At 51.7% G+C, this 14,574-nt stretch overlaps 1 protein-coding gene across 7 annotated transcripts in view; it reads right to left on the bottom strand.

Moving 5' to 3' along the window:
* ACTR3B (actin related protein 3B) overlaps nt 1-14,574 on the bottom strand; it is a 90,922-nt gene that overhangs the window by 25,402 nt on the left and 50,946 nt on the right. For all 7 annotated transcript variants that reach the window (XM_058723711.1, XM_058723706.1, XM_058723708.1 and 4 more), the window contains 3 exons: nt 13,658-13,801; nt 10,712-10,885; nt 8,808-8,900 (listed from right to left, as the gene is read on the bottom strand). In XM_058723711.1, coding sequence (XP_058579694.1) covers nt 8,808-8,900; nt 10,712-10,885; nt 13,658-13,801 — 411 coding nt within the window. The remainder of the gene's footprint in view (nt 1-8,807; nt 8,901-10,711; nt 10,886-13,657; nt 13,802-14,574) is intronic.

The raw sequence follows: 14,574 nt of genomic DNA on the forward strand, positions 1-14,574 counted from the left end.
GATGCGGTTAACATAACGAGCACCCTCGGTGACATGCATGGGCCTCACTCGCACGGATGAAGACCCGCCTGAAGAGCAAACACTGAGGTTGCTGGAGTGGACGGAAGCCTGTCACTAAGGCTATGGCGTCAACTCTTGCCTGGGTTTCCAGCCTGCTGGCCTGCCCTGTGGATTCCGGACCTGCCGGTCTGAAAGCAGGACGGTTTTTCACAATGAATCTTATAGAGAACTAAAGCAAGATCAGATAGATGATTAGGTAGATATAGATATAGACATACAGGGATAGAGATACAGAGATATAGACATACGGAAATATAGATATATAGAGATATATAAATACAGACATAAACATATATAGATGATTAGATAGAGATCTAGAGATAGAGATATTGAGATATATAGATTACAGATACAGAAATATATAGAGATATAGAGGTATAGTTATAGATATATAAGCATAGATATATTAGCTATAGATACACAGATATATATAGATATACAAAGATAGATACGCAGATATAAATACAGATAGATATAAACACGTCTAGACACACAGACAGGTATAGACACAGATATAGAGATATATACAGACACAGACATACAGATAGAGACGGAGGGGGGATATCCTATTGACTGTCCCTCAGGAGACCCTGACTGATGGCCTCATTGGCCCCCCTCCTCTGCCCGCCCCTTACAATCTGACCTTCCTGTCTTGTCACCGGCACTCTCTCCCTTGGTGACACTGATGATCCCCGAAAATCTCAGGTCTTCTTGATCCTCCACAGCCCATGATCCAAGTCCACGTCACTGGAAGCTGGAACTCGTCTTGTGACCCCTCAGTGGGCTCCCCTTCTCCTGCATTTGCTACCCTGGTAATGATATCCCCGTCGTCCCAGATGTGCAAGAAACCGGCCTCATCGGAACATCATCAGACACCGCGGAGCCCGTGTCCTCTCTCTCCACCCGCCCGCCCGCCCTCTGCCCTGTCTGCCACCGCTTGCTTCCCCAGCCTGGGTGCCGTCCCACCCGGCCCGTGGCCTTTCTGGCCCCATCACTTCTTCACTTCTAAAACCTGAACTGGATTGTGTCTCCCCCCTCGTAAAACCGTCAATGCCCTTAGGGTAAGCTGACTCCACACGAGGCCCCTCCCTCCAGACCCACCACACCACCCTCCAACCCCGCTCAGTACCAGCCGCCCGCAGCGCCCCCTCCTGTGGGCCCCGCGCGCGCAGCCCCCACCCTCCAGTGTCAGGTCGAGATGCGGGAGGCCCTCCGGACACACAAATGCCCTGCTGTCCTTCTCCCCTGGCCCCGCGAACAGACTACGTCCACCAGCCGAACACCCTTCCCGCCTGCTGACCAGGACGCCATACCAGCCTTCGGGACACAGAGGGAGTCCCAGCAGCCAGCAGCCATGCGTGGCCGTTTGTGCTTAAATTTTAAGTGAACAAATTCTAGATGCTGTTCCTCAGTCGCACCAGTCACGTTCCAAGGGCTCAGCAGCCACTACAGCCAGTGGCAGCTGCGCGAAAGGGCACAGATACAGAACGTGTCCACCACGGCAGAAAAGTGTGCTGAGAACACGGGCTCAGACGCTGCCCACCAGGAGCCTCCCTCGCACCCCGTCGGGGGGAGTGCCCCTTGTGCCCTCACAGCCCACCGCACCCCGCGATGGCGGTCTGCCCATCTGTGTCGCCAGTGGCCTGGCCTTGTGCGGGTGCTGGGTGAACACGCACTCAGCGCTGTCCGGGGGACACCGTCACCCATTTCTCCCCCACTCCAGTCACAGCGAGGTACTCAAAGTCCGGGGGTGGGAGTCGCTGTCTCTCCCGGGTGACACCACAACCGTGCACTTCCGGAGACGTCCGCAGGAGACACCGCTGAGGGTTATGGGGGATACAGGCACAGAGTCAGGGCTGAACCAGCAGAGCTCTGGAAACTTCTCTGCCCACCGCCCTGCCCCAAACACAGCAGCTGCCTTTTCTCTGTTCACGTGTCAGACTTGAATCAGGACTTCATCTGAATAAGAGGCTTATTTTGAAAAGGGCTGGAAAAAAAACAGTATCCTAAAATATGTATTTTTCTCTCTCTCAAATACTAAAGATATTTGAACTGATTCAACATTAAGAACGAATATAATAAATATAATTCATTTACTCTGCAACGTGCCTCCTGATTTAAAAGGCCGTACCATAATTAAAATACATATACCCAATTCAAACAGTTTGTTACAGAAAAATCATTCCTTGAACCGTTTCAAGATGTATTCGCACCTGCCTGACAAACGTAATAAGACTTAACAACTCCCAACCCACCGCTAAGGCACGTTTAACAATATCTTGTCACTAGCCCTGCCTGCCCTCCCTCCTAGATTGGTTTCTGACTGCCTTCAATACCACCTGAGAATCCACCCAAAACAGATTTCTTTTTTTAAGTTTATTTATTTATTTGGGGGGGTGGGGGGAGAGAGAGAGTGCATGAGCGTATGCACCCATGAGTGAGGGAGGGACAGAGAGAGGGAGAGAGAGAGAGAATCCCAGGCCAACTCCACGCTATCAGCACAAAGCCCAATACAGGGCTTGAACTCAAACCCTGTGAGATTATGACCTGAGCCGAAGTCAGACGCTTAACCGACTGAGCCACCCAGGTGCCCCGCAAAACAGATTTCCGAAATACGTGCCCTGCTCTCCCACCGCAACCTGTTTAGTGCCCTCCCCCGCCGGCCTCCCCGCTCATCTCCACAAGCCGAACCTCAGACTCTGCTCAACTGCCACCTCTGAAGGCTTTCATGATCCCATCTCATTAAATGCAATCTGCCCCTTCCCTCAATTACCAGAATTTGCATGACTCACTTGAATGACATTTAGCTTGCAGGGGTTCCATTCGAATTGTCTCGGTATTATTTGTGGCTTTTGGAAGCTCTTGAAGACAAGAACCACCTCTCATACACACCCACATCCTCTAACTGAACGACAATGGAGTCCTGCAGTTAGCAGGTACCCAGATACCAGATACACAGAATTCAGACGTAGAAGACACTTAATTGCACTACAAAGCAACTCAAAGTGGCTTTGCCCTCAAGTAAAGCATAAAAGTCACAAAACACTGACTAATCCAGAAGAGAACTAGTTGCTAACAGTGGTTCTCATTTCGCTGAGCCTTAGAATCATCTGGGAAGCTTTTACAATCCAGATGCCCAGGCCAATTATATCAGAATCTCCGGACAGAGACCCAGGCATGTGTATACTGTAACGCTCTGGAGGTGTTGGCGTGGTGGCCAGGGATGAAAACTTGTTTCCAGAAGCACCTGCTCCTTGTCATAACCTGGTCTTTGGGGGAAACCACGGGACTACCAAGACTGGACCCTCACACGAGCACCCCTCCAGCCTCCCGCCTCCATAACGTAGCAGCTGAACTAAAAAGGGAGGCAGGTAAATACCTACCCTTCTACTCTACAGGCCAGAATGAAATAAAAACTTAGGGACGCCTGGGTGGCTTGGTCGGTTGAGCGTCCGACTTCGGCTCAGGTCACGATCTCGCGGTCGGTGGGTTCGAGCCCTGCGTCGGGCTCTGTGCTGACAGCTCAGAGCCTGGAGCCTGTTTCAGATTCTGTGTCTCCCTCTCTCTGTGACCCTCCCCCGTTCATGCTCTGTCTCTCTCTGTCTCAAGAATAAATAAACGTTAAAAAAAAAAAAAAATTTTTTTTAAAAAACTTAGATTACGACTACTTTTGTCTAGAAAATTGTCTTGCCTTTTTAAAGATTCTAAATTGTCAAAGCCACCTATCATTCTCATTCTTCCACCATCTCTGCTTTCTTGTCTACTAGCCCGAGCAAGGTACTAGCTCAATGGCCAGCACTGTCTCAGGTGCTTCCAACAGAGCCCAAAGTAAGCCTCTTCCTGCTCTCCTCCTCCCCAGAAACCACCGGCAGTGACCGAGGCTGGGCCTGGTAAACATCAGTCCTGGCCTGGCCGGTCTAGACAGCCCTGTGAGGAGCGCGCTGGGTGAGGGGAAGACGGCCTCCCCTGAAGCCAAGGGCAGACCCTCAGGGCACCCAGAGTCCTGCTGGGTCTCCAGGGTCCCACAGCCGCCCGTGTGAGGCTGTGGGGTCTGCAGGGACGACGCACGGCGGCCACGTGCTCAGGAGCCCAGCGCCCACACCCCGGAGGGGCAGCGCACCCACACGGCTAATCCTCCAGGGCTCGGCACACGCACCGCCTCCTTCCCAGTCCTGAGTTCCGCGGTCCGGACCGTGTCTCCTACTTGTGTCCGGGTCTCTCCGTCCTGCTGGAGCCGGGGCAGGTGCAGGGGCCGCCGGAGCTGGCCGGGCGGGGAGGCAGAGGAGCAAGAGAGCAGGGAAGCGCGCGTGGCCCCAGACACTGACCCGGCAGCTCCCTGGAGCGAGGCCACCGCGTGCTCCCCTCAAGTTTTCGCAGCGTATCTTCCAACTGAGAGATTTCAGGCAACTTTCGTAAACCTACAAGCCCACACGTGTGCGTGCTTCCCCAACACAGACGCCGGCTGGCGGCTCTCTACGTGACAAGGCCACGGCCACCCTGACGAGGAGGAGGAGCAGTGGAGGGGGACCAAAAGAACAGGGTGAATCTGAACCACAAAGCCCCAGGAGAGCCCTTCACGGCCCCACAAGGGGTGACAGCGGGGGAAAGCTCAGCAAGCACCGGCCGAGCAACCCGGAAGTGAAAAGGGCCTGACAGTCAGCTTCCCGAGGGCAGCAGCGGCCGCCGGTAAGCAAACACGCAGGCCAGAGGGCCCATCGGCCGGGCTCCTGGCTCTCTCGTGCCTGCAACGGACCCAGCTCCCAGGACACAGCACCTTCAGTCGCTCGCGTTGCCTACGGCTGCTGGGGCAGGACCGAGGAAACGCAACACAGACCGAATGGCCTGAAAAGCCACAAGTATTCACCGTCTGGCCCTTTGCAGAAAAGTCCCCATGAGGGAGAAGCGCTACGACAGCCAGTGCCTGGCAGGTACCCCCAGGCCTCTACACGGAGCTTCAATGCCCATCGAGCCCTGTGTTCTAGAAACAAGTTCCTTTCACGGTGGCCGTGGCAGAGGCACTGGTGCCCACAGACCCTCCATCGCCCTGCCCACCCCCAGTGCCTGGCGGTACAGCTGGCCACGTCACTGTGCTGCCCGTGGCCTGCCACCCCCCACCGGACATGTCCCCTGAGCAGACATAGATATCAGGGTTAAGTTTTCCGGTAACATATTCTAGTCCACCCTGATATCTTACAAAGGGACAAGGGGGTGCGGTCCCATCTGTGTCCCTCTTTTCCCCACAGGGCATGGAGCCTCCCCCTCTCAACCCTACCCGAATCCTAAGCCAACTACGAGGCCGCGATGACACTGCAGAGGCCACGGAAAAACTCGTGTGGCTCACAGAGCGCAAGACGCACTCGGCACAAATGTGACAACCACGGCCGACTAAACCCTTCCCAAAACCACAGGGGAGAAACGACAAGCCCAAAGGTGACGTGGTCAGGGACGCAATTTCTCTTTGGAGGATCATCCTGCGTCACGTGATGAAACACGCGTGAGTTTTCCAAGATGTGGGACACAGCCTGGACTCCAAACCCAACTGCACCACTTAGCAGCTCGTGACCTCACGTGCCCCCAACTGCTCTCAGAGCTCAGTCTTCTGATCTGTAAAGGAGGATATCATCGTCCTCCAGGGATGTGTGTGAGGAGGGAAAGACCAACAGCCTGCGCGTGACGGGCCCCACCAGACACAGCAGGGCTGCCTGGAGCCAGCGGCCACCTCGGGTCCGTCTGCGGAATGGGGAGAGAAACCGCAGCCGCCCCAGGCCACAGCTGTGAGGAACATGCTTAACCCAGTTCTCAACGCGTATCAGCGCTCAACAAAGGAGCCGTGGCTATTTATTAAATGATCATTTAAAGTCTGCAAATAACATGATTTCTTCGAGAGAAACCTGTTCAGAGATGGAGACGCCCCAGGCTGTTTCTGAACAAGGTAAGGGGCACCTGGAGAACAAATTAACCAAAAAAAGGAAATCTGAGATTTCCTATCATTTAAAAAATTTCACTGAGAAGCTCAATCACTTTCTCCAACTTCCTGAGTACAGTGCTGACAGAAATCTGAGATTTTAAAACGATGTTGGGAGGGGCGCCCAGGTGGCTCGGTCCGTTAAGCGTCCGACTTCGGCTCAGGTCCTGACCTCACGGTTTGTGGGTTTGAGCCCCGTGTTGGGCTCTGTACTGACAGCTCAGAGCCTGGAGCCTGTTTTGGATTCTGTGTCTCCCTCTCTCTCTGCCCCTAACCCACTCGCATTCTGTCTCTGTCTCTCTCAAAAATAAATAAACATCAATAAAAAAAATTTTATTTTAAAACAAATGTTGGAAAACACAAGTAACTGGGCTAACGCCCTGCTTTTGTCCCGCTGCCGGTCCTGACCCTCCCCGGGCCGCATTGCACCCTCCACATCCCATCACCTGCCCACCCCTTGACCCCGGGCTCTGTGCTCACCTCCTCCAGGCTGCGGCCCAGGGAGTAGGTGTGCACGGCTACCAGCACCAAGGGAAGCTCTCCCCACGGCCCTCATCCACCACGATGACCCTGAAGCGATGAAACTAGCCAGTACCTCCTCTCACTCTGTGTCCCCAGGCCGGACCGGCCCGCAGCTACTGGTGACAGCAGAAGGACCCTCAATTTAGGAGACAAAACGTAAGCAGCGACTTGCATGTGTAGCTACTGTGATGGCTACAGGAAAGTCACGTGGAAGCGTCCAGAAAGCATCGGAAGTGGAGGCTAGATCCCCCTAGTGGTGAGGAGGCAAAGTGCCGGGAGCTGAGCCACCTCTGCAGACTCTCTCGTTCCCAGCCCCCAAAACCTGTTTTCCCTCCTCCACTTTGGAAGTGATATCCTCTCCAGCTTCTAATCCTCCTTCGCTCCGATGACTCTGTTATTAACCACTTAAAACTTCCACGCCTGGAAGTGGCATCCCAGTGCAATTACTGGTCAGAAGAGAAGGACCAGGCACCCTACAAGGGAAGAGACAAGAGGCCAACCCCTTCCGGTGACCCCGAGCAGGTTAGCGTGGTAAAAGGAAAGACCGTCTTATCTTTTTTGTCACTCCTGCCCAACCTCGCCAGTTCAAGTCACAGAGATTAAGGAACCTGTCCTGGGACAAGACACACAAAGCAGGACCAAAGAAAGCCTGAGACCGATTTGCTCCAGTTCGCCCAGGTACCTCCTTCTCCCATGTCTGGGGCTCAGTCCACACACTCTCCAAAGGCCATTTCTTCTTCGAGAATCCTCTCAATCCACCGAATGTGAACTAAACTGTGCAGAGAAAAATCTCGCCCCGTATCTCGAGCGACCCGTAACTGCTGCACGACTTGCATTCCCGTTATGGTGCAATGAAGACTAAACAGTGGACACCTGCTCCTCACTTTCACGGATGAGAAGACACAGCTAGTGTGGGGGGAGAGTAACAAGTGGGAAGAACGCCGCGTGCTACTCCAACAATAAAAAGATGAAGCCTCAATACTGCCATCTGTCTTGTTTCCCTTTTCTTGCACACTTTACTGGAGGAGAGAGATGTAAAGAATATGCAACAAATAAAAATAGAATTGTAACTTGTTTTTACCCATAAAAAGTTGTCTATATAGTGAATTTTTCCAAATAATAAAGATAACATCTGTTGGGCCACCTTGGTGGCTCAGTCGATTATGCGTCTGACTTTGGCTCAGGTCCTGATCTCACGGTTCATGAGTCTGAGCCCCGCGTCGGGCTCCGTGCTGATAGCACAGAGCCTGCTTGGGATTCTCTCTCTCTGCCCCTCCTCCACTGTGTGCTCTCTCAAAATAAATAGACTTAAAAAAAATTTGTTAACCATAAAATTTCTAATAATTTTAAACACAAAAAGTAGAAAGTACAATCCATTCCTCACCCCCAGTATTGTGTAATCATTCAAATCCTTTTCTCATATGCAACTAAGAACTCCATTTTTACATAAAATGACATAATACTATACGTAAATTTTATAACTTGCTTTCTCACTAAACAATACACACTGTTGACATCTTTTCATTTGAACTGACATTGATTTACCTCACTCTCTTCAAAGACTGCAGATGAAACAAAATTTAGCAATGAGCCCCCTCGACTGAGCCTGATTCCCTCCTCTCTCGCATGCAGTACTGAGCCTGATTCCCTCCTCTCTCGCGTGAAGTACCAGAGTCTGAGGAAGGCGGGATAAAGTGTGAGGCAGTGACGGGGTGACACACTCAGGCAGATGCTGACACTGAAGGCCACCCGACCACCACCTTCTGCTCCCAGCATGCGGCTGTCAGCCATATTTCTTTATCCTGTAATCACACGGGCTAGCTTTTTGTCATTTCAAGTTTCAAAACTCCTTATAAAACAGAACTTTGGAGAAAATATTACATGAGCATTTTCTCTTTGTTTCGTCTCAGGCTCTACCTTCTCCCGACAACACCTCATTTGACACCGAACTAAATATGCATGAAACAAGACGAGTGGAATTCACGAAAAGCATGAGGGGAAGTATCGCTTTTATCTTCCCATCAGTACATGTGGTTAAGACTGTCCAACTTAACACAGCTTGCCAGATAAGAAGATACTAGAGTATTCACATTAACTATTTCTGGTTAATGAGCCTATTTCCAGACATTTAGGTCATCCCCACTCCTCTAAGAAAAATATTTTACTGCCACAGTGGCCTTGAACAAAGCCTATCGAACAAGAGTGAAATGGGGATGTGTGCTGAAACGAGGTCAAAGCACCTTACCCAAGCGGCTTATACCTTATACAGCGGGCGGCGCACGTCGATGGGGCAGTTCTGTATTACTTCATCAACGACATCCGAGATGGACTCCATAAAGTCTGGGTTGGCAAACTAAATTTCATACAAATGTAAAAGAAACATTATACATTTCTGTCAACAGGACAAAAGAAAAACTCTTCTCAAAAAGTAACTTTAACAAATACAGAATTCACCATTCCTTTAAAAACTTCACTTTGGAATGTTCAATGTGTCAAATGAATCCCATGTGACTGTGTGTAGTGATGATGACATATGTCCCCTTAAGAGATGAGACGTGTGATGGGGCGCCTGGGTGGCTCAGTCGGTTGAGCGTCCGACTTCAGCTCAGGTCATGATCTCACGGTCTGTGAGTTCGAGACCCACGTCGGGGTCTGTGCCGACAGCTCGGAGCCTGGAGCCCGTTTCGGATTCTCCGTGTCTCCCTCTCTCTCTGACCCTCCCCTGTTCATGCTCTGTCTCTCTCGGTCTCAAAAATAAATAAACGTTAAAAAAAAAAAGATGAGACACGTGGGTTTAGTGAGGGAAAGTGATCAGGCTGACAAAGAGACCAGCTTTGCATTAGGAGCACACGCGTGATGTGTGGGATATGTAACAAGGGACACGGTGAGTACATAGTAACACTTACGAATATTCATAGTATGAAAAAATCAGCCAAGATATAACAAAAAAAAACACAAAGAGCAGAGTCAATGAAAGATCACTGCAGCGGGCTAGAAGATGGGGGGAGGGGTACATCTGTGATGACGGTGGCTTTAAAATGACACAATCAACACGGTAACAAGCAAGCTGAGTGAACAGCCTTAGATTTAATTCTACAACTTACGTAAGGTGAAGTATAAATAACTCGGTTACATTGCATTTTAAGCATGTTTTAGAATCAAGGAAAGCCCGAATGTACAACAGTCTCAGGGACCCAGGTGCTCAGCGGCTCACCCGACACTGTCACCTTTATGGCTGTTCTAAGTTGGTGTCGTCAAAGGCAGGAGGGAATGAGCATGATGTGACTAGATTGTAGGAACTCGTATGTGTGTGACATCCCCCTACACAACAGTCATATACACAACTAAAAACAGGCAGCAGTTTGTAACCTAGGGAACATAAGCTGAATTAGGCAGGAAAACAGACCAAAATACGAGTAAAATGCCTTTCTTTTAAACCTTAAAATGCTGCCTCATAATCACTGCTCCTGCAAAACTAGTAATTCTTTGTGACTAACAGTTAAACTGATGACGTGTGTAATTCTCAAGCACTACGTAACGACAGACAAGGCCAGCCCTCGGGAAGCTTAACCCGCCCTGCAGGATGGACTGTCCTGGGCTAAAACCTGGGATTAGGAAGGATGGTCACGAAAGAGGGAAAGGCCACGTGCACCCCACTTTTAAAAAGAGGCAACTTTTTGGGGCGCCTGGGTGGCGCAGTCAGTTAAGCGTCCGACTTCAGCCAGGTCACGATCTCGCGGTCCGTGAGTTCGAGCCCCGCGTCAGGCTCTGGGCTGATGGCTCGGAGCCTGGAGCCTGTTTCCGATTCTGTGTCTCCCTCTCTCTCTGCCCCTCCCCCGTTCATGCTCTGTCTCTCTCTGTCCCAAAAATAAATAAAAAACGTTGAAAAAAAAATTTAAAAAAAAAAAAATAAAAAGAGGCAACTTTCACTTGGTCCCTGAGAGAAACTACTTTCCGCAGCAGCGTGAGCTCGCTTTGAATTCCATCACCTTCTCTGCTCTCCCCAACCGCCTGCAGGCCAATTGGTCACCGGCTTTTCGACCACAAGGTCTGTGCGGAGGCAGAGGGCAGCAGCCACGCAGGCGGGGCGGCCTCCACCCACACGACATGTCAGTCCTGCCACGCACGCCTCGCTTGTGCACTCTCCGGGAGCAAACCTCTTACCTCTGGGTGAAAGAAAATTTCAGGCCCCAGGAATCTTTCGTAGCCAACGTCTATAATGAACTTCTTCTGGTTGATCGCATTAATGCCCGTGTACTGCTTGATCCACTTCCGGGGATCCACGTCATACTTGGCAAATTCCTTGACTATGTCCGGGCAAATGTAACAGTATTTCTCCTGGAGACACGAGCACAAAGACGTCACGAGGCATTAACCGCGCAGTCTCGTCCCTCCAGCAAACGCCCAGTGAGCCCAAGCACTGAACACAGCAGGACGCCAGTGTGGACGTGCCATCGGGCCTCACACTCGGTCACCTTTCACCGCAGACACGACTACGCTCCTATGTCGGACGTGTAAATCTGCTCTCTTTGCAACTCAGCTATGAACCAGTCTCACTCCAATAGATTTTGTCGCCATTCTGTCTGGAACCATGTCTACACGTGTCTACTATGCGTCCTGTCTCCCGTCTCCTCCTCCCTTATGCCTCTGAGGCCCCCACATGGCCCTGGCCCGGGCGCTCCTGCCGTCGGCCTCTGGACCAGCAGGCCCGCGCCGAGTGCAGGAGACTGATCCTGACGCCTGCCATGATCAATCCGTTGGTCGTTGACCTGCCGTGCAGTCGGACACGGCCCGGTCATGGGCCCCGGGACGAGTACTTCCCGAGTGCCGAGGCGTGCAGGACGTGCAAGGGATCCCTGGCCGCCAGAGCACACGCGCTGGCTGAGCGCCGCACAGTTCGCCACGACCACAACAAAGAGGTCAATGACACAGTATGTTGTGTGGTGGCAGGTGCCGCCGAAAAAAAGGCAGACGCGGATAGGGGGACGGGGGTCCTATGCGCCGCCGCAAGAGAGAACCGCGAGCGGCCTTCCCCCGGCATCGACAGCCAACCGGAGACGCGCAGTCGTTCCCTCGGCATCTGATAAGGCCTGACGGGGAACCGCCGGGTGGACCATCGGTCCTCAGAGCCGACCTCAGCACACCAGCAGGTGGCACTTGGGTACCAGCTGCCGAAAGGAAGCTTTCTGTGGGCAAGAGCCAAGTGGGCGCTGCGTCAGGCACGCAGCTGGCGCTCATCACGGATTCCGGAAGGACCTGTGCAGGTGTTTCCCTGACATTAAGATCAAAGTTTCTCAGAATCCCTGAAACGTATTCTAATGCCATCCTTGATATGCCCTAGCAGAATTTTCAGACGGGACGGCAAGATCTGCTACACATCCCTGTTCCCTGATGACAGAGGGAGGGGGCGTCAGGCAACACGACTTTAAATCCACCGGGCTGCGGACAGAGACACCGAGCTGTCCTCAGAGCCTGGTCCGTTTCTCGCGGCATCTGCCCTGGCTTAACCGATGGCGTGAAATGCCTCATAAAGCTGGGCGGAGTGCAGCAGTCTTCATCTTAAATTCTGGACCCAGGCTGCAAGGACGCTGTGTGCCACGATCTATGCAGTCTCAGGCCTGCTCATGGCCACGGGAGATGGCCACAGTAGCACCACGACACTGGGGCACCTCTCAACCAGGATCTCTTGGGGTACCTCTCAACCAGGATCTTTCCAGGATCTCTTCCTCTACACAAGCAGAGAGGAGGCGACAGGCAGCAGGTAACCCACACGCAGGGCCAGTACGGCTCATCTGGAGGGTCAGGGAGGAGTCTCCTACTCCGGCCCTCACAGCTGAGCAGGACATCATCATAACCTGAATGGCCCACTCCAATCTCAGGGTCTGGACCCCGCATAGCCTGTGAGTAAAGCAAACACCACCACAAGGACCGGGAAGGCACCAGTCACCACACTCAATAATCTTTACGAGAAACGGAACACTCACACCCCCCAGAGGGACCCCTAAGTGTCAGGGACAAGAAGTTCGATTCTGATTCACATTAGCAACAGACTTGGGATGGCGAGGAAGCATGAATCAAATACCCAAATTTCCTTCATTGAAGACAGGCAGGGAAAGAGGGAAAGCCTTGGAAAATACTTTAGCTTAAAAAAGAGTCTTGTGAGACTTCTGTCAATTCTGCCCCCAGGTCTGCCCAGAGCTGTCCTGTTCTGGCACCAAGAGCACTGAATCCCGGTCGCTCGTTCCCCTCAAACGCCTCTGTGGCTCAGAAAGTGTGTGTCCCGTGAGGAAGGAGATGCTCAAGGTCACACATCCCACCTCACAACCTCGCTCCTCTCCAAAAACAAACCCTTCCCTCTTAATCCATGTGATAACTATCCTTGCATCACTGAAATCTCTTGCATTTGACTCAAACAATAATTTGTTCTGATTCTGAAACGTAATAAGGGAAGTTCCTTCTAAAAGGATCTTTTTTTAGAAGGAACACAGACGAACCGAAGGGTTGGGCCCAGCGGACACCTTAAGTGAGGACCCATGAGCCATGTTTCTTCCAAGCTTTAAAACCCCCCGTAACTTCTCCAGCGTGGTAACTAGAGGCCAGAAAATACAGATGGGTTTTAACGATTCTGGACCCTAGAAAGGCCTCAGTCTCCACGTTATTCTCAGGGCAAGGAACCTCGCACAGCAATACCCGACAGGAGTCCGAGCCCTGGCTGGCTTCGCAGACTTCCTAACACCGCTGTGGCTGCTGTTTGCTGCTCATTCCAGACGTGAAGCACATGCACTTAATTGAGGGTTCCATCTAATTAGGCTCCAATTAAATGATGCTGTACTACATGCGCCTGTGCTCAATACCCGTTATCAAGCTGTTCTCATTTACAGCTGGAGCTTCCACAGCATTTATGCTCAGAGGAAAAGGCTGAGCTTTTGAGGCTTTCTGCGCCGCAACTCAAGTGGTAAACAGAACCGGAGACCCACGTCCTCGGGGAGAGGAAGGAAAGCGGGAGCAGGGGGATGGTAGCAAGGGGAAGGGTCGGAAACACCATTTCTCCCCCTCCCATTCCCCCCCACCCCCTCCGCCCAAACCAGCCCATTTCCCATCTGTTTTTACCTTGATGGCTTTTGCGGTCTCCAATGACTGCTCGGGAGGGATTCCCACCTCCCTCTCCCTTAGCAGCTGCTGAATGAAATAGGTAATATCTCTACCTGCAATCGGGATGTGTTTGATGCAGCTTCCAATTACATAACCTTCTGCCTAAGGAAGAAAAGAGGCAGAAGGACCAGAATGAGTAACTCCAGTAGGGCAGAGCTCCCCGGACCCCGTGTCCCACCCCCTCACGGCACACCAAGCGTTTACTGAGTCCCCACTGTGCACAAAGCCCAAGACTGGAGGTCTTTTACAGTGACTGCATGCACAGTTCCATGAATATAACCTGAGACTCTCTGTAAGCAAGCAAAATGATGATTGTGTCAGGAATGTGAAAGGAAAAGCCGGTTCATTTCCAATAAGTCATGTTGTCAGAAGAGGAAACTGTTTTATGTTCGTCTAACAAAAAGGAAAAAGTTTTACCTATGAACTATTAAACCAACCATAAACCTACTTATATTTAAGAGTCAACAATTTGGTTAAATACACGGGGCTCAGACAACCTGCATTCGAATCCTGGTTCCACATCTGTCAGCTGGGTGACCACGGACCAGTCTGTCACCACGTTTCAGCCCCATAGTATGGGGTGAACAAGACCCCACGGGGGTTTACAATACAGACTTGAGGAAGGCAAGCACATAGCACTGTTTCTGGCACGTACTCAGGACTCAGTAAATAACCCCATTTATTGCACGAAGAGCTACACTCGCTGGGAGTAATTCTGGCGAGTTACCCCCCAGCCTGCGCATTTGGAGGCCAGTGCTGGTCAGGACAGGGACCCCTCTCACTCAACTGCTTTCCCAGCAGGTGAAGCCTGCCCACCCGTGCCCAGAAAGAAACTGTGGCCGTGCCCAGAGCTCACACACCCACAGCGTGCAGTG

This window comes from Neofelis nebulosa, chromosome 4, assembly GCF_028018385.1.
Source record: "Neofelis nebulosa isolate mNeoNeb1 chromosome 4, mNeoNeb1.pri, whole genome shotgun sequence".
NCBI classification, from domain to species: domain Eukaryota; kingdom Metazoa; phylum Chordata; class Mammalia; order Carnivora; family Felidae; genus Neofelis; species Neofelis nebulosa.